Below are 24,025 nucleotides of genomic sequence, written 5' to 3'. Positions count from 1 at the left end.
TACAAGTGAGGCTGGGAGGAAAAATACGATGCCATCGTCTGTGATCGCCCCTGATTCGATGAAAACAGATAGTAGTAAATAGTGTATCATTTGGTATCAGATGGTTCAGGCTGGACGAGGGAATTGCGTATGAAGGGAGCGCAGGCACAGGATATGTGACGACGATATAGCCAAGCTCCAGGCTTATAAGCAATCGTAGGAGTGTAAGGTTCCCATAAGGCAAGTGACGGAGGAAGACTTCAGCGCAGGATTACGTCGTGGAGCTGAGGTGTGGCGAGGGGCGACGCACGGGCAGCGTCATGATTGTGTGGATGACTGGTTCGGTGAGGACACGACCAGAGTTGGGGGACGGAATTGACTGTTCGTGGGCTCCACGAAATTAGTCGGGTTTTGGTTCGGTCGACGGGCCATCTAGAAGCTCTTCAAGGCAGGATCGCGTACAGCCGCAGGCTTGTAATTTGGTATTTGGGATGTGGTCACGTAAGTAGCCCGTGGGCTGAGGCTGATTCCGAAACAGAGAGCAGGCTGGAGAAGAGTGGGCTGATTCTATAGCTGTTCCGAAGGTCACCTTGTTCTTCATCAAAGGAAATCGGGATATCTGCATTACGTGGAGCTTCCAGGGGGCATTTTTTTCCCTTCTATATAAAATTTTAGTTTCCAGTTTGCAGTCGATTTATTCCTGTACAGCAGAGGGAAATTCGAAGTGAAAAAAAAAAAAGAATATAAAATTCTGTTTTTCCTTTTGAAAGAATGGAGGCAGAGGGACAAGATTCCAATCCTGGTGAATCTAGAGCGCGATCTACACAACAAGTGTCCCATCACACAACACCTACTCTGGTGGGTAGGATTTCTGTACTAGAAGATGCCTTACAACAGATCATGAACCAGCAGCTTCAAGTGAACGCTGGTCTAAATGAAATTAGAGAGATGGTGCAAGCCTTGTCGGCTAGACCATCTATGATTTGCTAGATGCATTACATGGGGCCGTAATTTTTAGTAAGATAGATCTTAAGTGTGGCTACCATCAGATCCGTATTAGAGCCGAGGATGTGCATAAAACTGCTTTTAGAAGCAGGTTTGGACATTATGAGTTTTTGGTAATGCCCTTTGGACTTACCAATGCTCCAGCTACATTCGTCATGCTTATGAACGATTTACTACGTCCGTATATCGAAAAGTTTGTAGTACATTTTATTGACGATATTCTGGTGTTCAGTAAAAGTATTACTGAGCATCATGAACACTTAAGAATAGTGTTCAGTACTTTGAGGAAAGCCAGTCTTTAAGTAAATAAGAAGAAAACTATACTGTGTATGGTAAGACTTGAATATTTAGGATTCATAATTACTCCTGAGGGGGTAGAAATGGATCCAAAGAAAGTGATTGCGATACTGACTTGGCCAATCCCTCAGAGATTGACCGCTTTGCGATCATTCTTGGGATTTGTCCAATTTTATCGAAGGCATATCAAAGGATATTCCGAAATAGTATCGCCATTGACTGATCTGACCTCAGATAAAGTACCTTTTATATGGGGATAGAATCAACAGGAAAGTTTTAACACCATAAAACAAGATGTGGTCTCAGGATGGGTGTTAAAAATAGTTGATCTCCAGAAACCGTTTTTCCTTGAAACCGATGCAAGTGGCATTGCGGTAGGAGCAGTTCTCTTCCAAGAGGGAAGGCCAGTAGTCTTTGAAAGCAAGAAGCTTTCTCCCTCTCAACGAAATTGGCCAACTCATGAATTAGAGTTGTATGCTGTTGTTCATGCTTTGAAAACATGGAGACATTATTTGTATGGATCAGAGTTTTATGTGGATGTTGATCATGATACTCTGAAACATTTTTGTAAACAACCTGACTTGAGAGGCCGCCAAGCTAGGTGGGTAGAACTCATGCAGGAGTTTAACTTGATGATTCGGTACCGAAGAGGGAAAGATAATAAAGTTGCTGATGCGTTGTCACGCATTATGCATAACATGAGTTTCACGATGTTAGAGAGTGCTCTAATGGCCGAGATTAGAGAAACTCAAAAGGTGGACGAGTTCGTCCAGAGCCTATGGCCTAAGGCTCATATGTTAAAACCCGGGGAAAAGGATGACCTGGCATCCAGAAAAGGCCAAACTTATGCAAGATATGCCATAAGGGATGGTATGCTGGAAAGAAATGGCAAGGTAGTAGTACCTAATCAGAATGATCTCAGGCAGAGAGTCATTCAACAATGCCATGATAGCCCATGTGCGGGACATCCAGGAGTCGAGAAGACATATGATCTTGTGAAGCGAGATTTCTTTTGGCCAAAGATGAAAAAGCATATTCATGAATATGTGACATGTTGTTTTTCGTGTTAGGTAAGTAAGGCAGAGCGGGTGAAGCCACCCGGACTTTTACAGCCCTTGGAGATACCACTAAGTAAGTGGGAGAGCATTTCCATGGACTTTATTGTAGGTTTGCCTATGACACAAGGTGGATATGATTCTATCCTTGTGGTGGTTGATCGTCTTACCAAGATGGCTCACTTCATTCCAACTAGAGAATCTGTTAGTGCCCCGCAAGTGGCGGATTTGTTTATCAGACATATATTTCGTGTGCATGGATTACCCAAATCCATAGTGTCAGATAGGGATGTCAAATTTACCGATCATTTTGGACTGCGGTATTTGAGACACTAAGGACTGAGTTGGGAATGAGTAGTGGGGATCATCCAGAAACGGATGGTCAGACGGAAAGAATCAACCAAATTTTAGAGGATATGCTTAGAGCATATGTGTCATTGAGGCAACATAAATGGGACAAGTGGTTGCCATTGTTAGAGTTTGCCTACAATGATAGAAAACATTCCTCTACAGGGTTCAGTCCGTTTGAGCTGAACTATGGTTATAGACCAGCAAATCCAACTATAGTTGGAATACCTCAGAAAGTGCCTAGTGCCGCGAACTTTGTGGTTCAGATGCGGGAGATGCTAGCACTTGCGAGAGCTAACATCTGCCAAGCTATGGAGAGAGCTAAGGCGTATGCGGATGAAAACCGATCCGCTAGAGAATTTAAGGAAGGAGAAAAGGTTTTTCTCAGAGTTCCTTCGCACTCTAAGTCTTTGACTGCAGGAGAGTGTGCTAAGTTATCACCTCGATATTGTGGGCCATGGTTAATTCTAAAGAGAATAGGCAAGGTAGCCTATAAATTAGAATTACCACAGGGGTGTAAGGTGCACCCAGTGTTTCATGTTTCTTGTTTAAAGAAATTTTTGCATACTGGTGACTCACTAATCGAAGGTGTTGTTTTGTTTCAGGAGATAGAGGATAATGCAAGACGCAACCAACAAGAATCCTGGACCGAAGAACAATGCAAGTGCGCAATCGGAAGATACCCATGGTGTTGGTTGCATGGCATGGTCTACCTCTATCAGAAGCTACCTGGGAATCTGTATACCGGTTACGGAGAGTGTTCCCAGATTTCATCATCGAGGACGTTGATGCTTGAAGAGGGAAGGAATGTTATGCTCTAGCCGAGATAGCATGACCTCGGAAAGATCGGTGGGCATTTTCTCTTAGATGACGAACTTCTGTAATATTTCATGTGCGTAAATTAAATGGTCAAGGGAAGTAACTGCCAAGGTCATAGGTGAGGGTGTATTGGCATCGACTAGGTGGTTTTGAGTGCTGAGGCCTAGATGCACCTAAATGTGTAAGAAGTCCAAGGGGCAAATGTTTTAATTGTGCCCCAAGAGAGGGGTAAATGGTGTACCAAGCTAAAGGTCTAAAATGATGACATGTGGCAGGAGGGAACCATCTAGGGAATTGTGGGCTTGTGGATAGGCATGAATTACGTATCGTCGTGTGCATGCAATCTACAAGTGAGGCTGGGAGGAAAAATACGATGCCATCGCCTGTGATTGCCCGTGATTCGATGAAAGGAACAGATAGTAGTAAATAGTGTATCACAAGCCATCGAGGTAGTTTCGCGAACGAAACCCCTTTGAAATAGATCTTCCAAGGTAGTTTCGCTGGCGAAGCCAACGAAGCTACCATGGACAACACTTTTAAAAGTGGCCTAACTTTCACATCCAATGTCCAAATATAGTCATTCAGCCACTCAAATTGATCGAAAAACCCCATTTGAGCACATTTATGGAGTTATATTTTGGAAAATCTTTCATGAGTATTTAATATTACATATATTTTATGAGAGTGATATATAAGTCCAAGTTAATACTTATTTATAGTAATTTAAACTTCTTTAGAAACATATCCATAAATATCTTGTTATTTATGCTATTAAAACACTAGAAAGCTCTTGTCATATTGATATAAATGTGTTTAATAAGTAATTATATATGTATAATATTATTACATTGAGAGTGATTATGAGGGATGTTCTTAAAGGAATTATTTTTCAATACTTTTTTAATGTAATAACAGGGATACAAAGGATGTCTATGAAGATTAGTGTTATGTAAAATTAAATGAGTGACAATTCTGTATATTTTTATGATAAAGGGATCTAGTTCTAGTGAAAATAAAAGTGTAAAAACCATGTTTCCTAAAGAAATACAATTTTTTAAATCTCTTGAAAAACACGCTCGGATAAACCTACTCATAGGTTTTTGCTCGTAAAATTGACGCATCCCTGGCACATTAAGTGTGTATGTGCTGAATTTTCTGAAAAGATTACATCTTTGTTGACAAAAATCTTGCGTGAAGCAAGATTGTAGAGACTAACCTTTGCTTTCTGCACTATACCTAACAAATATGCATTTAATTGCCTTGTCTGGCAGCGTATGTTAAAACTGAACAGGCACATGGGCATACGCAACACATCCAAAGACACGAAAATGTTTCACTGAAGGCTTTCTCCCATGCCAAACTTCATAAGGAGTCTTTGTTTTCAAAGCCTTGGTGGGAGCCCGATTCAAAACATAGTTGGCACACATGAGATCCTCAAGCCAAAACCTGTGAGACAACTTTTTGCTTGTGAGCATGCATCTACTCATCTCCATAAGAGTTCTATTCTTTCGCTCAGCTTTGCGATTTTGCTGAGGGGTAAGCCTCACTGTAAGCTGATGTGTGATGCCTTTCTCTTTCAAATAAGCCTCAAATTCATGAGACATATACTTTCCTCCTCTCTCTGTACTTAGAATCTGAACTGTGAGGCCTGTTTCATTCTCAACCTTTGCCATAAAGTGTCGAAAATATTTAAACACATCTGATTTTTTCTTTAAACTATAGACCCAAGTGTAGTTTGAGTAGTCATCAATAAATGTGACATAATAGAGAGAACCACCCAACGCAGGAGTCCTCATTGGACCATAGACATCACTATGAATCAGCTGTAATTTCCGAACAACTCGTATTGCACCATCCTTCTTAAAGGAAAATTTGTGCGTCTTCCCAAGTATGCACCCTTCACAGGTATGAGGAGGAGGTGACTCCAACGGGGGAAAGCATCAACCATAGAATGTTTTTGAAGTGTCATCAAGCTGCCATAACTCATATGCCCATATCTAGCATGCCATAACTCCGTATTCTGCATAGCAACAATGGGAGAAGAATTTGCAAGTGCATCATCTGATTTTTTTCTAAAAAACATCAAGCTGAAAAAGACCACGAAACAGCATGCCAGATAGTCTTAAGGCATAATCATCTTCCCTATCTCGAATTGCACACTTGTCATCTTCAAAGATGACATCAGAAATGCAAGTAAAAAAGGCAGTCTTCTTACACTAAGTTGGCTGAAGCATCACCATCATGTGCATGAGGAGATGATTTGTGACATCCATAACTCGAATCCTTTTTCTTTTCCTTGGTAATTCTTTTCTTGCATTCTCCTATGTAGTGACCCGGCTTCTTGCAATAATAACAAACACCCTTTCTCTTGGGCTTCTGTGCATCATTCTTAGCCTTGTGAGAAGGCTGTCCATAATCAGCTTTATGCTGATGTGAAGGTTGATTTGCATGTTGCTTATGCTACCTCTTCCCTTTGGGCTTGAATTTCGAAAGCATGGCGTGCTCACCAGCCTATGAAGCCATGCTGTTCCTGCAATAAAATCCCTATCAACTCATGAAAGGTGAGAGGGTTGCCACCCCCCCCCTCAAAGACAAGTTCAATGAGGTGTGAAAACCAAGATAAGACTTAGGAAGATAATTCAAAGTGGTAGTGACCATCTCTGAATCTGGAATGATCTCATCAATATTCAACAATTGCTCTCTCAAATCCTGAAGTTTAGTGAGGTGCTCAGTCATAGAGTCACTCTCATCCATATGAGTATGAGTCAACTCTCTCTTCAGGAAAGAGATTCAGACCTTGGCATCATTGCGGGCTGAAAACATACTCTCCAAAATATCCCAAGATGCCTTTGAGGTCTTGCATGACTGAATGTACGGAATAATAAACCTTTTGACAGAAAGGGAGATTGCTGAAGTGCTTGTGCATCACGTGAATCCCATCTTTTCTGTTCCTGTGTGGGAGCCACCACTGCAGCAGCTTCTGCACCCAGCATTGGTCCTGCACCCTGAGCTTGCCCTCTACCCCTTCTTCCACCTTGTTAAGGAGGAGTGGCAGGTGCAACAACATTCTCCGGCCTTGTCTCATCGCCAGACATAATCCCACAAGTGTTTGCTAACTAAGATATTGCGTACCATAAAACTCCATAAGGAGTAATTGGTACCATCCAACTTATCCTACTGTGTGAGGACTCCAAACACTTCATTGGGATTGTTCTGGGCCATAACTGCCAAAGAAAAACAAAATGCAGCAAAAGTGAAAATAATATCCCTTCCTAGGATTTAGATGCACAACCCAAAATTGCTGTCCACAATGACAGCTTATTGTCAAGGCCAATTAGAGGCTTAAAATGCACCCAAAATGTCCTGCAAATGCTTGCCCAAAAACTGTCAAAATAACATTGTAAAAATTGTAAATGTTTGCAATGTCACTTAAACCGAGTCCAAAACTGCTTGCAACAGTCCCAAACTGCTAGTACACTGCCAAATTGCAATCCGAATGCCAAAAACCCCAATTCCTTCAGGGAAATTGCATCCAAAAGAGGGCAAATTAATTGAAAGCCCCAAATTTGCAGACAATTGCATTACAAAAACAAAAGCCCCTAATTTTATGGAAAGATTGAGCTGAATTTGGGGCAAATCACCCAAAAGCCCCAAATTTGACAAAATACCCAATTCACAAAATGTGACCAAATCTGTCCACTGCAAAGGGACCTTGCAAGGATACCTTGCAAAAACAACCTGTACAGAATATCTGCTTTCAATAGCTGCAGGTATACAAGCAGCATGTACGGACAGCAGCAACACTGTTGTAGGAGATGTGCAAGTACTGATTGTATGGCCTTGCATGTGCATGTACGGAAATGTACGGCGCTAACATCAACACATGATGCATGTACCAAAAAGTACCGTACGGCGTACGGCTCGAGTACACTTGCAAGTATGAAAATCCGTACATAGTACATATGAGGTAGAGGGGCGTAGCTGTACAGACGAGGCAGTTGTACGGACTGGTTGAGGGGCTACTCCAAAGTACAAAATGACGGTTGCTCTAGGTGTACGGAATGGCGGTTTCTCCAAAGTATGGATTGACAGTCCGTACTATATACGAACACCGTAGCTCGAGGTGTTTACGAACGTCTCCACACGGAAGGCTTGGTACAGTTGTACGACTGTACGGTGCAATACATCGGGCAATGAATTTGTCGCATGGTTGAAGAATGTACGAACAAGGACAGCTTGTGGACGAATCTCACACACGTGGGTTGTATGTGCAAGGAGCAGCGTGGAAAGAAAGAAAGAAAGTTTATTAAAGTCTTCGGAAGACCAATGGGTCTATGAGACTGAAAAACCTAATACAATGAGCTGTGGTAGTGGAGCTACTAAACGAGCATCCATACCAATGTAGAATGCAAAAAAATGCAAAATGGCAGTACTAAGTCCCAAGTACAACATAGTCATATCCCGACTATATATATGTCCATCTCAGCATCATCGTCGGCATCACCATAACCATCATCATCATCATTATCATCATCACCATCATCATCATCATCATCGTCAGCAACAGGACATCAGGATGTATGAGGCTGTGGAAGTGGAGGCATGAGGTCAGTAATAGAACGCTGTTGCCCCCTCAAGGGTGTAGTCCTGGTACGTCTCCTGGTTGTAGCTCTGCGTCTAACCAAGGCCACTGTGACCCCCGTCGGTCGGGCTCGGACTCTAAACAAGGAGGGGATGTCCCCAAGTGTGATCTGTGAGTCAATCCTCTGTTTGAGTTGTTGGGTCATGGGCTCCGGGTCACGGTCGTGTCGGGGTCTCGCCTCGAGGGAGTCTATGTGATCTGGTTGAAAGAACTCGGTGATAGAGCTCTGAGAGGTATCAGTCGAGGGAGAAGGCTGCTCCTGTCTCTGTGTTCTGAGTATCCTATCGCGGTGTCTGAGCATCTCATGAATGAAACCAGCCAAGCATCATTGGTTTGGGTAGGAGAGGACATGTATGAATGGACGTATGATGGCAGGCTGCACGGGCAGGAGCAGGAGCTGGTCTAGGAGCTTGCTTTGATACGAAATGTAAGAAAAGCAGAGATGGAGAGGAAGCAACACAAATGTATTGAATAGAAGAGATTGGGGAAAAACAACAAGAGGAGAAGGTTTTGTCTAAGTGAAAAAACCTTATCCTATCCACTAACCGTAGTTAGGGATCCTAACTGTGGTTAGGGGAAAAAACCTTTAATGAGGGAAAAGTGCCCCTAACCCACTTATTGACTATACATTGGTCACTGCCATGAATTATGGCGATAATTCCAACACCAAACCCTAGGTGGCTAGACCAGCCAGTATGTGGATAATTGTTTACGGACTCATTGTATGGGTTTACCGGCCCACCAGCCAATCTAAGACCAAGTTGTTAGGTTTACAGGCTATATGGTCCCACTTCTCTCCCTCGCTCTGCCTCAGCAGCGGCCTAGAGCCCTCCATCAGAGCCAGGGGGACCTCTCAAGCTTTGAGCATCAATTAGGGAGAGGGAGAAGATGAGTAGCCAGCCTGGCTCTCTCTATCTCCATCCTATAGGAAGGGACACCCCTTCACTACAGTTTGTGCGTCATCCTATTGGCAAATGGTTGTATAGCAGCCTATTGATGAACGGTAATAAAAGTAAATACTCTTTATAGAGGGCGAGGCTAATCACAACCCAATTTTGCATTCCCTCACACGCATTCACAAGAGCGAGCACGTGAGTCTTTTTGCCTGTTATGCAGTACATACTGCTGCACTTTCAATTAGATAACGGGCCAGAGATAGAGTAACATAGCTCCCTTGTTTCTTACGTTGACATCATTGATGTCTTTCCTAAGCTTGTGAGGTGTATTTAAGAAGGGGGTCTAGTGTATGGTAACGACTCGTTCCGGCAAAACAACCATGAGCAACGAGACACCTTCCAACCAAGGATGGAGGATGAGGCGACATCTACACTAAGTGGAGCCCCACCAATAGCACCCTGCCACTAGAGGTGCATGTAACTCACTTGCCATGGTACACATGATGCATATGCAAGCACAACAGTTAGAAAATCTCTTCGCTTTACAAATCTAGAATGTGAGAGAAGATCAAAACTGTGCAAAGAAGGAAGGGAACTGGGCTGCCCAGGAAGCAAAAGAAGAGCTAGACCACGTGGCTTAGGAGACGAAACAAGGAAATGTAGAAGACACATGAAACAAAATTAAGAGTTAGAGAGGAAATTCAAAATGATGTACTGAGCAAAGCTATGTTTATGTTCTCATTAGTATCGAAGCGTAGGCTCCATCTAGGTTTCAAAGATTCTAGAATCTCTTGGGAAACATAGTTCTTACTAAACTACAAATTCTCAACCAAAACTATGACAATGAGAAGGAAGAAAACAAATAATAGAAGAAGAAGAAATACAAAAGAGGGAGAGAGACGGAGAGAGAGAGAGCTATATTAAGTTATTCATAAAACAAAAGAAACACCATGCTAACAAAAAAAAAGAAAACCTAGTGCAAACATATGGAAACGAAAGAAACAACAACAATAACACAAGCAAACAAGTTGGGAGTTGAGAGGAGGAAGGTTGAGGGTGGGGACACATATCAAAGCGAAATACTACCTAAGACAAAAAGACATACAAAAATAGTACAAATCTAAGAACTAAAAAGAAAATGGTTTTAGAACCACTATAACAAAGAACATAATGGAATTTCTTCATTACTTTTGTTATATTTTAGCCTTCTCTTTTTGATTAGCCTTCTCCTTTTTGATTAGCCTTCTCCTTTAGTGCTAGCCTTCGTCATGGCTGAGTTTGCCCTTCACCTCCGGAGTGCCGATAGAAACTCAGTACAAAGACTTTGTATAAATGGATGCTCAAGTATGTGTGGGTGTGTGGATTTGTATGTGTGAGCGCATACTTTTATACTATGGTCTACACCCACTGTTGGGCGCTAATGACGTCAGTGGGGATGCCATAGTAGCTAGTCCCTGCTATGCGTGATGGAGTTTATGGTTTTCAATTTTATGAGTGACTATCGTGAGATTGAAACTGCACTATGTTGTGTTTTTAGAGGATGAGTTTGGGAATGTTCCCGGATTCATCTAGGTATATATTACTTTTGTTATATTTTAGCGCTTTCAACGAAATAATAGAATTACTAAATTGAGAGATTAAATAATTTTTACTTGTGAGAGAGTGTCTATCAAATGGGGAAGTAATTTGAATATGATTATTGAACGCAGCATACACAGGTTGGTTCCATTTATCATAAAGATCGATTTAAAGATCAAAGAAACTACAATAACTTCCACTAGTTGTATGATAACGTTCATAAAATTCTGGAGGATTAATTACTCCACCAAAAGGATTCAGATCTTGCTACATTAAATCTTTGACGTAAAGTCTTTATGACCCTCCTATCTTGACTAAGGTTATGAAGAATGATTGGACAAAGTCTTACAAGAGACAAATCATGAACCTTTAAAGTTAATTTACTATGACTTTCCTAACCTAACTCAGTTTATGAAGAACAGTTGGACAAGTCTTAAAATGGATCAATGGTTAGGTAAATTCATATTCATAACTAAAAAGGAAAGTGCCCGTGGAAATACCACTGCTTTGTTGGAATAAAGAGTCCCCTGGATTAATGAGCAAGTATCTACATGTTGTATGCTCAAAGGGTACATTTGAGCAAACGGTGTGAGTGCAAGAATCACACACCAATTGTTGGTGTGCAAGCCTTCATTGTCCTCAACAAGATGACTTCCATGGCAGAAACACCTTGGTCTTTGATGGCAGCAGCTTCCACATTTGAATATGTTGGATCAAGAATCAGTTTGTGGGAGGAAATCTATGGGAACTTGTCGTTATGGAGATGAAAGCATCAGCAGAAGGATCACCTTGAGTGAAAAGAATGCCTATGATGATGTGAATGCCAAGACTATAGACAATATTCACAGCATGCTTAAATATTATTATTTTTCCCAAGTGATGCATCAAATAAAAGCATCGAATGTGTGAACATCATTGGGGCCAAACATTGGTGCCCACTCAAATCTCAACTCACATATGGCAAACTTGATGTGCGAATGGAGATGCCATTATGGATCTTGATAGGCTGGTTTGACATGGAGGACTTAAGAGTTTGTGGATCAAGTTCTTGAGTGTTCTCCCCCATCCTTTGTAGGTCTCTGCTTCTGGAGGCTTGGTAATCAAATGTGATGAGTTGATTAGACCGTTGATTTAGGAAGAGGATCGGTGGAAAGGAGCTGTGCAGGACTATGCTAAAGGTGCATTGGTAGCAAAAATGCATGTTGTGCAGTTCAAAGGCAATAAGCCTTCAGAGGAATGCACATCATGGTGGTTCTATGTTTAAGCGTGGACGGAAATAATCTAATGCCAAGTATGAGCAAGATAAAATGCTACAATTGTGGAAAGCTAGGCCACATCGTCGAGGATTGTGTTGTAGCGAGCCTAAGAGTGGGCAAGGCATTAAGGGCAAAGAAGCAAGACCAAACAAACACATTAAATCGAAGTTATGCCTCTAAAGGGTCAGACTAGGGGGACACATCACCAAGGTGTGTTGTGCCATGGTTGACGGGCCAATAGAGCCAGTTGGGCCATACAGAGAGAGATGCAGCTTGAACCTAATTGAGACATCCAGATGTTGGACTCCAGAGCATCGCAACAATTGTCTTGTATGGAGGAATTGTTCAAGACACTTCCATTGGCCATGGGTTCAATCAAGGAGACAATCATTCACTTCAGTCAAATGCATAATCCAGTTGACATGGTTGGATTTATCTAGGTCACTCTCCTCACCTATGAGCCCCCAATCGAGGAGAGCATGGAGGAAGTGTACCAACTGGGATTTGGAGATGCCATATGGGCAAGGAAAGGAGACACATATGTTTACAGGGCTGCCACATGGGCACCCATGTAAGCTGCCATGTGGGCAGCATAAGCATCAGTGTCGCAGCTTGCAAGGCAGAACAAGCCCTGAACTGTGGGCAGAAGGGCCCACACATGGGGCGAGGGCTATGACCTGGACCAGCAGCAAAGGCTGCTCTGATATGGGCAGGGTTGGACTTGCAAGGGAGGCTGCAACAAGCAGCCAAAAAATGCGCAGCACCCAGGGATTGTTTGGAGGGGCATACAAACAGCTTGGAGCAAATCAGGCGCCTATTTTGGGCCAGAGAAAGTCTGCTTAACAGGTCGGGCCAGTATGCAGACTGGTTGAGTGTTTTGTGAAGGTTTACAGCCCTATAAATGGCCCCCAGCCCTGGGGCCATTCTATCCTATCCAGTCTACGAAGCCACCAGTTCTGGCTGTCTACCATGGCAGCAGGGAGGCTGAGGGACCGCCGGGAAGTTTTGTGGTACAGAGTGCAGATCACCTACAGGGTGAATAGCAGTACCCTGCATTTAGGGTTTACAGGTTCTCAGAGGTTTACTGCAGTTCCAGAGCAGCAAACGATGGAGCACTCATCTACAGCTCTTCTTTAGGAAGAGCAGCAGCAAGGAGACTCCGTGGAGCACCATTTCACAGCCCACTGAAGCTCTAGGAGAGCACGCAGGCTGAGAGTGTGTTGAAGGTGCCATGAGGAGGTAGGAGAACAGTTTTGGAGTCACAGGGCTCCACATCTGGTGGCACACTGTGTACACATTTTGTAAATGGTTTGGTCCACCTAAGGGACAAATATATATTACTGTTTCTACTCTCTTTCTTCAGGATATTTCAATTACTGTCTGCACATCTCTCTCTCTTTTTCTTTCTCTCTCTCTCTCTCACACACACTCTGTCTGTCTGTGCACTAGTACACAATATGATTCCTGAGATACTCTTTGTCTATATTCTGCTGCGGCAGCAACCTCCACCTCTGTTTTCTAACAGACATGGACATATAAAATCCATATATGTGGTTTATTTGTGCCGGGACTAGCCATAAATCTTCCATTTTTGTTACAATGTGCTGATAAGAAGGTTTTAGGTTCTCTTTGATAACAAGAACGCCATCTCATGGGAACCATTGGGCATGGAGTTAGAGATGGCATATTTTACAAACTTGCAATAGCACCGTTGGTCAAAGAATGTGCATGATAGCATATATGATTCTAAAGAGCTCACTTTAGGGCGATATGGATGTGAGAAGATAAACACAATTCATGGTCTCCCACCTGTCAAGAAATGGGACTTGTGTGGGGAATGCCTTCATGGGAAGCAACATAAATAACCATTTTTGAAGAATCAGGCCAGACATGCACAACAGGCTTTGGAAGGAGTGCATAGTGATATACAGGACCACATGCTTTCATTGGCAGGTAGTAGATATTTTGTGATGTTTGTAGATAATATTGCTAAGTATTTGTCTACGTCAAGCTCAAAGGGTGCAGGGGCAAAAACTTAGTCAAATTATGTCTTCAATCTCAAGAGTGGTGGGTGAGGATGTTATTTTAAGGCTTTCACTAAGTTTTGCAAACAATGGGGTATGTGCAGGGGGTTTTCCTTGCCAGATGAGTTTCGGACAGAAGTGGGCATGCACCGTGGTCTGTTGGGTCAATTTTCTTATATCAAGGCTCTAAGGGATATCACACTACAGGAAGCATGGACTGGACATAAGCCTATTTCTCAACATCTCAGAGTTTTTGGGTCAATTGCTTACACTCATGTGCCAAAGGACAATTATGAGTTGGCATGCATAAGAGCATAAGCTATACAAGCTATATAATTTACGGTGATTGCTTGTAGGGATTTGTGTTCGATGAGAAGGTAAGAAAAGCAACACGCCATCTTGGCTATGAAGAGTCGGATGAGGACAAAGCAACATTAGTTCATGACAATGCAATAGACTCAGAGCTGCAAACATCCACCGAAGGTGGAGTATCTAATAATTTTCCACTCAACACTAGCAACAGGAGTTAGTGGAATGCGGAATGTATCGCCGAGGTGTTTTGGAAACACTAAGTCAGATGATGCATTTTGTGTTTAGCAAAACCAAGAAGCTTATATATTCGTGAAGGTGGGCAAAGACATTGATGGAAGAGGTGGAGGACATTTTCAAAGACCTGAAGCCTAGAAGATTGCAAGCAATCTATAGGCGTTGTATGGCTCAAAGTCAAACATAAGGTTGACGATAGTGTAGATGAGGACAAACAGGTAGCAAAGTGGTATGCATAGCGAGAAAGGCATTATCTTGAGGAGACCTTTTCGCCAATCAACATGATAAAGACCTTTTGTCATGGCTGAGTCTGCCCTGCACCTCCGGAGTGCCGATAGAAACTCAGTATGAAGACTTTGTATAAATAGATGCTCAAGTATGTGTAGGTGTGTGGATTGGTATGTGAGAGAGCATATGTTTACACTATGGTGTTGGGCGCTGATGACGTCAGTGGGGATGTTATAGTAGCTAGCTGAAACCGGACCCAAAATCCTAGAATGAATCTATATACCGCTTTGAAACCCTAAAAACGAATCAGTGCTGGTAAAAACGCAGCCTGGTAATAACCAAGGTAGATTTTGAATTTCATAAATAACAGGGAAAAACAGCATCTAATAGCTTCGTCTGACGAGGAGCAGCAGCAGATTTCTTCTAGGAATCAAAACGAACTGAGAGAGGGAGAGAAAGAACAGAGATTGCTACTTCCATGTAATATTTTTGCAATATTTCACAAGAACTTTGCGATAGAAACTGAAGAACACAAACTGAAATCTGAAAATCAGGATTGCAGCACTTATCTCAAAGATTCTTTGTGATAGAACAGAGGGAGAGAAGAAGGAGACGCAGCACGCTTAACACTAGGGCCCAGAACTAAGGGCTGGACCCCCCTGAAGGTCTTTATTGCAATAGAATAATACTTTATACAACTGGCTCTGAAAAGAGCATGTAGCTGAGTACAACTCTTGAATGAATTTGGGAGGCCTTGGGCCTTTCTTTTATAGACTCTAGACCTAGCAAAAAGCTAGGGCCTACTTTCTAAAAGCTACTTTTACATAAAGCCAAACTATTTAGGCTTTCTTTTAAATCTGGTGCTTTTGGCGCTTTTTTTAATCTCGTGGGTCCTCCTTTTAAAGAGGTGCCCCCTTGTCCATGCTTTTAGGCCTCATGGGACCTGCTCTTATGTGCTTTTCTTCCCACTCTTGGGTCCTTCTTGGACTCTCTTAGGTCCTACACATTGCACAAACAATTTCCAACATTTTAACCCATTAGAGGTTAGCGAAATGCCATGCATTCCTAGTTCTTGGACTAATCCTAGTCCCTTGTGGGCGTCTCCACAATTCTCTTTTACTAATGCAAAGCAAAAGTAAAACAAAGCTTATTGTAGTTAACCAAAGTCAACTTTCTTGACCATTGTCAATGCAATAAAGATTCCTCTTTATGTCTTGGGAGACGTACCAATTTGGTGACACTAGTCCTTGCTATGCATGATGGATTTTATGGACTATCATGAGATTGAGACTGCACTATGTTGTGATTTTAAAGGATGAGTTTGGGCATGTTCTTGGATTCATCTAGATATATGATGAAGACCTTTCGGATGATCCTAGAGCATGGATCTTCACTTGTATTAGATAGATTTCAAGCCAACATTTTTGAGTGAAGGCTTGCAAAAAAAGTATACATGACAGATTATTGTTAAGTCTTCGAAAGACCGAAGGTTGAAAAATTGAGATACAATGAGCTGAATGGGTGGAGCCCAGAGAGAGAGAGAGAGAGAGAGAGAGAGATGTCTTTTGGAGACCTCACGGGCCTGTGAAACAAAGTACACTAAAAACTAGTATCTCATACAAGCCACCATGGGCTGATGCAAGGGCTCGCTAGGGGTGTTGCCGAGTGCTATACTAAGAAACTCAAAATAAAAAAGTCAGAAATCGTGAGAGTAAACAGGAGATGTAGTCAATATGAGAGAGAGAGAGAGAGAGAGAGAGAGAGAGAGAGAGAGGGTTCACCTACACATGCTAATCTGTGTGCCGGGTTCCTGCAGCCTCTGTACCAGACAATGTGAAAGCAGAGCTATTGCAACGAATTCGTAATTTCCTCATGTCTGCTGCCCTTTAAAGTAAATTATATGCTACCCTTCTGTTTAATATTCCTCCTTAGAAAGGTTAATTGATTCAAAATGAATCCATTTCGTACTGGATATTTGGCTACAGTCTGTCATATCATAAAAAAGAATTGAAGTCAGGTAATGGCGTGGATGTACATGAGACACACTGTCAATTAAGGGGATCAGCATAGCTATGGTATTCTAGAAATCGTACACAACCTAGCTTGCATGTTATATAAAATATCTTGCTAATTCTGTAGATAGGCTTTGTATGATATGAGTCAAAAGGGGCATCTTTCATTTGATCATATTGGTCTCTCGGGGGATCAAAAGAAAAGGTGGTGTTACAGCTGGCAGATAGGTAAAACTTCTGGCATGAGAAAGCTTGATTTTGTTCAATTCGGTGCTTTTTTATGTTTGTACGAGACTTTCCTTTTGAGTCAAGGCTGTACGAATGGAGAGGATATGAGGCAGACGGATAAGATACATGTCTGTATTCGAGAGTCTTTATATGCTGTATCAGCGCTCGTTTTATGTTGAAGTAGAGGCAAAGTTTTTATTGGATGCTGGCTTGTTTGCTGCTATCAAGGATGCTCATGTGTTGGATCATATAATGGTGTGACGGTGCAATGTTCATTTTATGATAGTTGTTGGAGTCATTTAGAGATCGATCCAGCGTACACTATGCATGAAAGTGTATGTCTTTGGGCGAATCTTTCCACAGCGTAGAACAACAAATATTAGCCTAGGCTACCATTTTTAGGTCGTCAGTGGTGTAAGTAACTTGAACTTCATGCACAGGTTTTTAATCAGATAGAATTTGGAAAATATCACCTTATAGATGGCTCCATATGACTAGTGGCAATTGATATTATCAAATTTTATGCTCTAAATATCAGCCCAGGCAACTTCCAAATTCGCCATTGGGCTAATATATCTATTTTTTCCCTTGTTAATAGATCTGTACGTTTAAGAAATAAATGGGAGTTTATTTGTAGTCTAATTTGCATTTGATTTTATTATATTATGCTTTGTCTATCCTTCTATGAGCGTGCTTGATCAACTTTTTGATCAATAGTGTTTCATCTGTACTAATGATATGTCAACAGACAAAAGCCTTTCTACCCTTTCATTCTCCCCTTCTTTCCTTATTTTCTTGTTTGCTCAATGAAAACCATTCAGATTGGAGTTGATGTGGTGCTTACAACAAAAAGTGTTGATTGGAATCATAATGTGAATTAGTTGTCATTGTTATATGTATAAAGAAAGTCAGTGTTGCATCCATTATTAGAAAATGTCTATAATAGAACAAACTCCATAGTAGAAATCCATCATTGCCATAGCATTGAACCAACCATTTAAAAAAAAAACATGATATGTTATAAACTACTTTCATAATATAGTGCTTGATGGCATATAGAAGTGTTTTACGATCGAAACACAAAGTTCACTCACATTGTTGCAATAAAAAAAGAAACTAAGTAGAACATTTTCATCACAAAATTGTAAACTTCTCCCTACTGTGCTCCTAAACTAAATCAACGACCTTTTCCTACTTGCACAAAACATGCAATTTACCTAAGGATAATTAGCCATGTCCTCTCAACCATCACAAAGGTGTTATAAGGTTTCTTTTAAGAGAAATCTTGCTATAGAGGCTAATACACAGGAGGCACTTGATGAGAGAGCCCATGCTCTAGAGTAATAAAGAAAACAAGAGTAGCTCCTTAGGCAAATGAAACCAAGAGAAGGGCAAAAGGTGCACAGAGGAGAGAGTTTGATAGGAAGCACATCATCCACCTATGCATCAACCCTTGCATAATCACCCTCCACATATAAGCTATTGCCAAGAACTAGGTTCTCCTCTCTTGGGGAGATTTGCAAGTACCAAAAGTCTATGGATCTCCTTACCCCAAATGCTAGTTTTGCTAGGTTGGTATGTGACATCATGCAAGAGTTCAATTCGAACTAGATGGCTCACCTTTTTTGATGGGGAGCCCTTGGAGAGTAATAGTTAATGCATTGTTGCATTGCTAGTGCTACAGACAATTGCAAAGACTTACCTAATAAATCTCTTTGATGACAATTAGCTTGCTTGTAGCAAGTAATGCTTAAGTTTAGAAGAGGCAAGGACATTGTAACTGTAACTAAATAGATATTACACATCTAGGTTCTTTGTTTTGGCATGTACATTTGTGCAGTTATAAACATCATCTTATGGAATCTTGCTCATGAAATACAAAGATACTTTCTTGCGCTTTCTGTCTATGAGAATCTCTATTGCCTTCCAGTTTTGTTTATTGAATTTCTGTGCATTGCATTTAGTTATTTCAAACTTGCTACAAGGCACTCATCTCATATCAAATTAATCTCAACATAAGAAGATAATAAAAATGAATACACAAATATTTCAAATTTATAATTTATTTATTCACAAATCCATTGTACAATGTGTAAGAAGATATCCCAAGTGATGCAACATTACTTAGCATATACTACTCTAGCTTACACTCCTTGTCAATTTGTTGTGTAAGTGAGGACATACTTGTCCCAGTAGATAATATGTTGCCCCGCTTGATGTCACCAAAATTCATCAATCAAGAGAACATCCTAGAATCACCAAATGCACAAGCTATACTGATTTGCATCAAAACTCCAATTAGGAACTTTGCAAGTTATCTATCCCTGAATGTATCAAACCCTGGGGCCTTTAGACATTCATATCAAGTACAATTTTTAAAGTCCTTTTGATTTTGACAAGGCGCATAAAAATGCAAAAATTTGCATGTTCCAAATTTGTGGAAAAGAAAAGGCCTCTAGGACACTCATTTGTTATAGGTGCATCTGAAGGTCACTTTTAGCAAAAAGTCGCCTAAAAATGCATCATAACAGATAAGTGGTCTACATGCCTTTTTTTCACACAAATTTAAAATGCTATGGTTCCTTTTACCTCCATGACTTCACTACTCAAAATAGAAAGGAAAAATCTTGCATCCATAAAAACCTTAATTAGGGGTTTGATGCATTCAAAATTTTGTTTTTATTTTGATCCATAGGATCCATGATGATGTAATAACATGCATTGTAAATTTTCATGCAAAAAAATTGCCTCTTGACCCCTCATTTGTTATAGTGCATCTAGAGGCTACTTTGTGCAAAAAAGTGATCTCTAGATGCACCGTAATGGAGGTGTATGGCGGCCTCTTTTTTGCACAAATTTTGATCATGTGGTTTCTATCATCTCCATGAATCTACTCATCAAAATATATTGAAAAAATATGAACCCTAGTTTACATCCATCAAAACCCTAATTTTTAGTTTATTTTGATCCATAGGATCCATGATGATTCAACAACATACAATTTGAAATTTCATGCCAAAAAAATTGCCTCCATATCGCTTATCCATTATACGGTGCATCCAAAGGCCACCTTTTGCAAAAAGTGTCCTCTAGACACACAATAATAACAAAAGAGAGATATGGAGGAAAATTTTTTAAATGAAATTTGTGGACGTGCATATTGGCACCTCTTGCAACCCATGGGTTGAAAGAAACTTCAAAATATAATAACAGTAAAAGTTTGTAGCAAAAGATGCAAATCTTGTTTTCTATCTGAATAAAGAAATACTATTCTTTAACTAAAACAATGTCTTGTTATCTATCTTTTAAAAATAGATAGAGAAATACTATGATCAAATAAAAATCAAAAGCTACTTTATAGCTTAAACACTATTTCAAACCACTTAAACTATTGAAATAAATTGAGTTCGTAGATTCAAGCAAGAAAATGGACGATCAAACTAACATGTTGTAATCTATTTCTAAAATTTGATTTAAAAAATACTATGCTTAAACTAAAATCTAAAGCTACTTTATAAATTATATTTAAACATAATTAAAACATTTAAATAAATTGAATTCATAGCTACAAACAAGAAAATGGACAATCAAAAGGAGAAAATTTGGGAGCCCTAACTCACCAAACTTGGAGAAGGCATTTTATGGGTTTTGAAATCATATTATTGTCTATATTCAATGAAATTAGTCTCATAAACTCCAATACGTCATGGTACTTTTGATTTTTATGAATTCATACATAATATCTCAATCATTGATGGAGACCCTTTCGAGCCTATGAAGGAGGCCTATGCCACTGATCAAGAATTCTCAAATTTCCATATTTTCCTTAATCTCGTAAGAGCTGTAAGCCTAAGTGCAAATAATATACAAGAAACAAAACAAAATCATTTTAGGTTAGATTAAGATTAAAAATAATCATTGGTTGCTTTCCCTATGCACATGCCAAGCTAATAAAAATCAAAATCTTATTTCTCACAAAAATATAAAAGAATGAAACCAAAATGAAAATCTTATTTCTAATAAAATTATAAAAGAATGAAACCAAAATCCATTGATTAGTGCATGGTAGTCTCTAAAGCTCGCTAGTCTCCATGCATAATACCTTATTCTATGGAATAGACGAAGGTTTAAAGACAAAACCATACCTCCTTGTAATAATGACTGAGTTTCCTCTTGTAATCCTAATATTTCAGAAAGAGAGACAAATATAGAATGGATGAAGAGAGTAGCTTGTGAAAGAAGAGATGTTGATGCACATAAATGTATATACAAGATTTTCTTTGAAAACACTACGAGAGGAGAGAGAAATGTGACGAATGAGAAAGGAAAAGAGCCTCTTTTAAAGAGGTGTCCACATGGCAAATTTATGTGGAAGGGATACATGTTCCCTTATCGCATCCTCTATCATTTTTGTAGTTCTCTATAGGGCTCCTTTTTAACATTTCTCTATAGGACTTCTTTTTGCATCAAAATTTTTTGTAGTCTAAGTTGAGGTGAGCTCTCCAGCACCAATTTGGTCTTATGGTCCACATATCTTGATGGGGGTAGTCCCTTGGGTAGCTCTCGCTCTTGGGCATTACAACTTGGAACTCCTTCTCAATTCCCATCCCCTTAGGGTCCACTTTGGCTACATTCAAGTTCACCTCACCTTGACTTGGTGTGGCTCTCAACACACATAAATGCACTTTGGTACCTCATTTGATTTCCCTTTGTAGCTTCTTCCACTTTGGAAGTCTTCCCACCATTTGGAACCCTCTCATGGCTATGTTCTCTAACTTGGGTTTTTCCATAGCCTTGACTTTACTTGCTTCACTTGCTAGCTTTCTTGCCTCTTGTTGAGTATAACATGATCTTATGAAAGAAACTATGGCTCCATGACCTTGCATCTCGAGCATGATCATGTCTACTCCTTTTCCATGGCCACCACATAATTATCATACTTGCTTAGTCCCATGATAGCCTCGAACACATCCATTGCCACAATTAGGAAGTCCATTCGCCTTCTACTCTCCAAATTGTATTGGTACATCAAATGCGATTTCTACCATTGAATCTTTTCCCTGAGAAAAGAACACATTCACCCTTTTCAACTTCGTAGTTTTTATCTTGCCGCCTATGGCATGATAAAGTTGTGGGTTACACCATAGTATACCAAAACTCTTTGTTCAGCACTATTGGCTGATCCATCCACATAACTGTTTAGTATGACTAGTACTCTTGCAGCTATAGTAAGCTCATTGATAACACTATCCGTGGCATCCCTTTTCTCAATTTCAATGATTCGTAAAGTCCTTCTTGGTTCGTCGCACATATTTCTCCAATATGAGCCAATGTGATTCGTGATCTTGTGGATCCACCTCGCCTCTTTGAGAAACCCTTGAGGAGTGGTCCTCTTTGCAACCATAGCACCCCTCAACTGAGCCATAAGGACTATCACCCAATGAACCTGCCAACCCTGCATTTGCATCTATGAGATCAATGCTCCACTACTTTTAGCCACACCCAAATTTGATGAAGCACTCTTTAACTCAATGCTCAAGCCTCGTGATTATGGTTTGTTCAACCAAGTCTTGCCACTCAAGTTCTGACTTATATTTATTGAGACTAAGTCCTTTTTCCCATCGATGTTGACCATCCTTTCAGGCATCCTCATGGCTTCAAGAAAATATTCAGGTTTCTATTTCTTGATCTCTCATTGAGCATTGTTCTGTAATCCAAACAGGAACCCATGCAACCTATCCTTTGCGTGCATTGCCTTGATCTCAACTATGAGTTGATGGTATGGATTAACGTATTCTTTTAGTTATCGCATCCAATCTTGAGAGTCTTTCATTTATCTTTTTGGTACAAAGTATGCTCTCACGGTACTCACGTTCTTCAATTCATCCCCCTTCTTATACAGACCCTTTGACATTCTTGCATCATACTTATGGCACTCGTGTTCTTCACTGTAGATTTCATCTTATGATGTTCTCTCTCGAATTCTTGTTTAGATATGAATTCAATCATAGCCATTTCTCTTTCAATATCACCCATCTCACCACAAATGGGTACATCTGTTTTGTCTCACCTTTCCTCATAGGAAGACTCCCTCCAGACTCCTCTAGTTCAGTCTATTTCCTTTCCTTTCCCGGTTCTTAAGTTTCTCTTCTGTGTCAAACCGTAGCTTGACTAGTTTCTTTCTTTTAGACTTCTCATCTTTATGATGTGGCATCTTGACTTGCTATGCTAGTATCATACTCTTGGCAATGTCTCAACCAACTCGTGTAGCTTTCTCAGCTCCTTGTAGTGTCTTGCCCAACACGGATGGCGACTTGCTCTCTGGCAGCTTTGAACTAGCTTGGATCTTGACCTAGCACCTGGAGAGTCCATTCTACCCACGGCAAGTAGCTCTTAGGCTTGCTCTAATGCCAACTAACACGTGAACGGCAATCCGTAGTTAGCCAATATTCCTAGCTTCTAGCCCGATAAAGAGGCTTATCAAAATGATTCAAGAAATGTCTCGATTAGAGTTTGGATGCAAAAATTATGGTCTCTCAAAGTTCCTCACCTTGGGCCTTTTGTGCATGTGCAAGTTAGTAACCTTTCCTTCTTCTGTGCTCTTCGTTCTTGTAATCTCAGCAACAACGAAAACCAAATGGGGCTACAAGTACAAAATGCATAAGAGATTTATTAAGATTGAGAGAATGTAAAGGGTTTGGGGCGTTCATCATTGTAAGCACAGTTTAAATAAAGGGACATCCTCATTAATCACTCCCCTCCCCTTGCCTCCCCTCTTCTCTTTTCCACTAACCAATACATTTGGAATTCCTTTCAATTCAAAATTACCACAATGTCATAAGGCTTCAACTGTGCGTCAAATCTTATGTAAAAATACTAATAGTTTTTTAATAGAATATGAATTACACTAGTCGAGTAAGTCTAAACCGTCCTAATCAACATTAAATAATTAGCTATGAGGTTGGGACTTGTGAAAGGAGGTGCCTGTAAAATGTCAACAACCCCCCTAAATACGAAGGTGCCACCCAATTTTGTGCACGTTACTCCTCATAGAAAAATATGACTTAATGGCGCTCGATGCTGGCGGAAGCTCTGAAAGGACAGCACGGAAA

General features: G+C 40.5%; 1 protein-coding gene across 2 annotated transcripts in view; it reads left to right on the top strand.

Moving 5' to 3' along the window:
- The window catches only part of LOC147895635 (transcription/mRNA export factor), a 32,828-nt gene extending 16,068 nt beyond the window's left edge, over window positions 1-16,760 (top strand). For both annotated transcript variants that reach the window (XM_087382654.1, XM_087382653.1), the window contains exon 5: window positions 16,490-16,760. In XM_087382654.1, the coding sequence (XP_087238780.1) occupies window positions 16,490-16,563 (74 nt within the window). In that variant the 3' untranslated portion in view covers window positions 16,564-16,760. The remainder of the gene's footprint in view (window positions 1-16,489) is intronic.
- Window positions 16,761-24,025: the final 7,265 nt, after the last annotated feature.

The sequence above is a fragment of the Dipteris shenzhenensis genome, chromosome 12 (assembly GCF_047967505.1).
Source record: "Dipteris shenzhenensis isolate YYH24624 ecotype China chromosome 12, Dip_SZ_1.0, whole genome shotgun sequence".
Lineage (NCBI taxonomy): Eukaryota > Viridiplantae > Streptophyta > Polypodiopsida > Gleicheniales > Dipteridaceae > Dipteris > Dipteris shenzhenensis.
The sequence above is the reverse complement of the archived record's forward strand: the minus strand, read 5'-3'. Positions and strand labels throughout refer to the sequence as shown.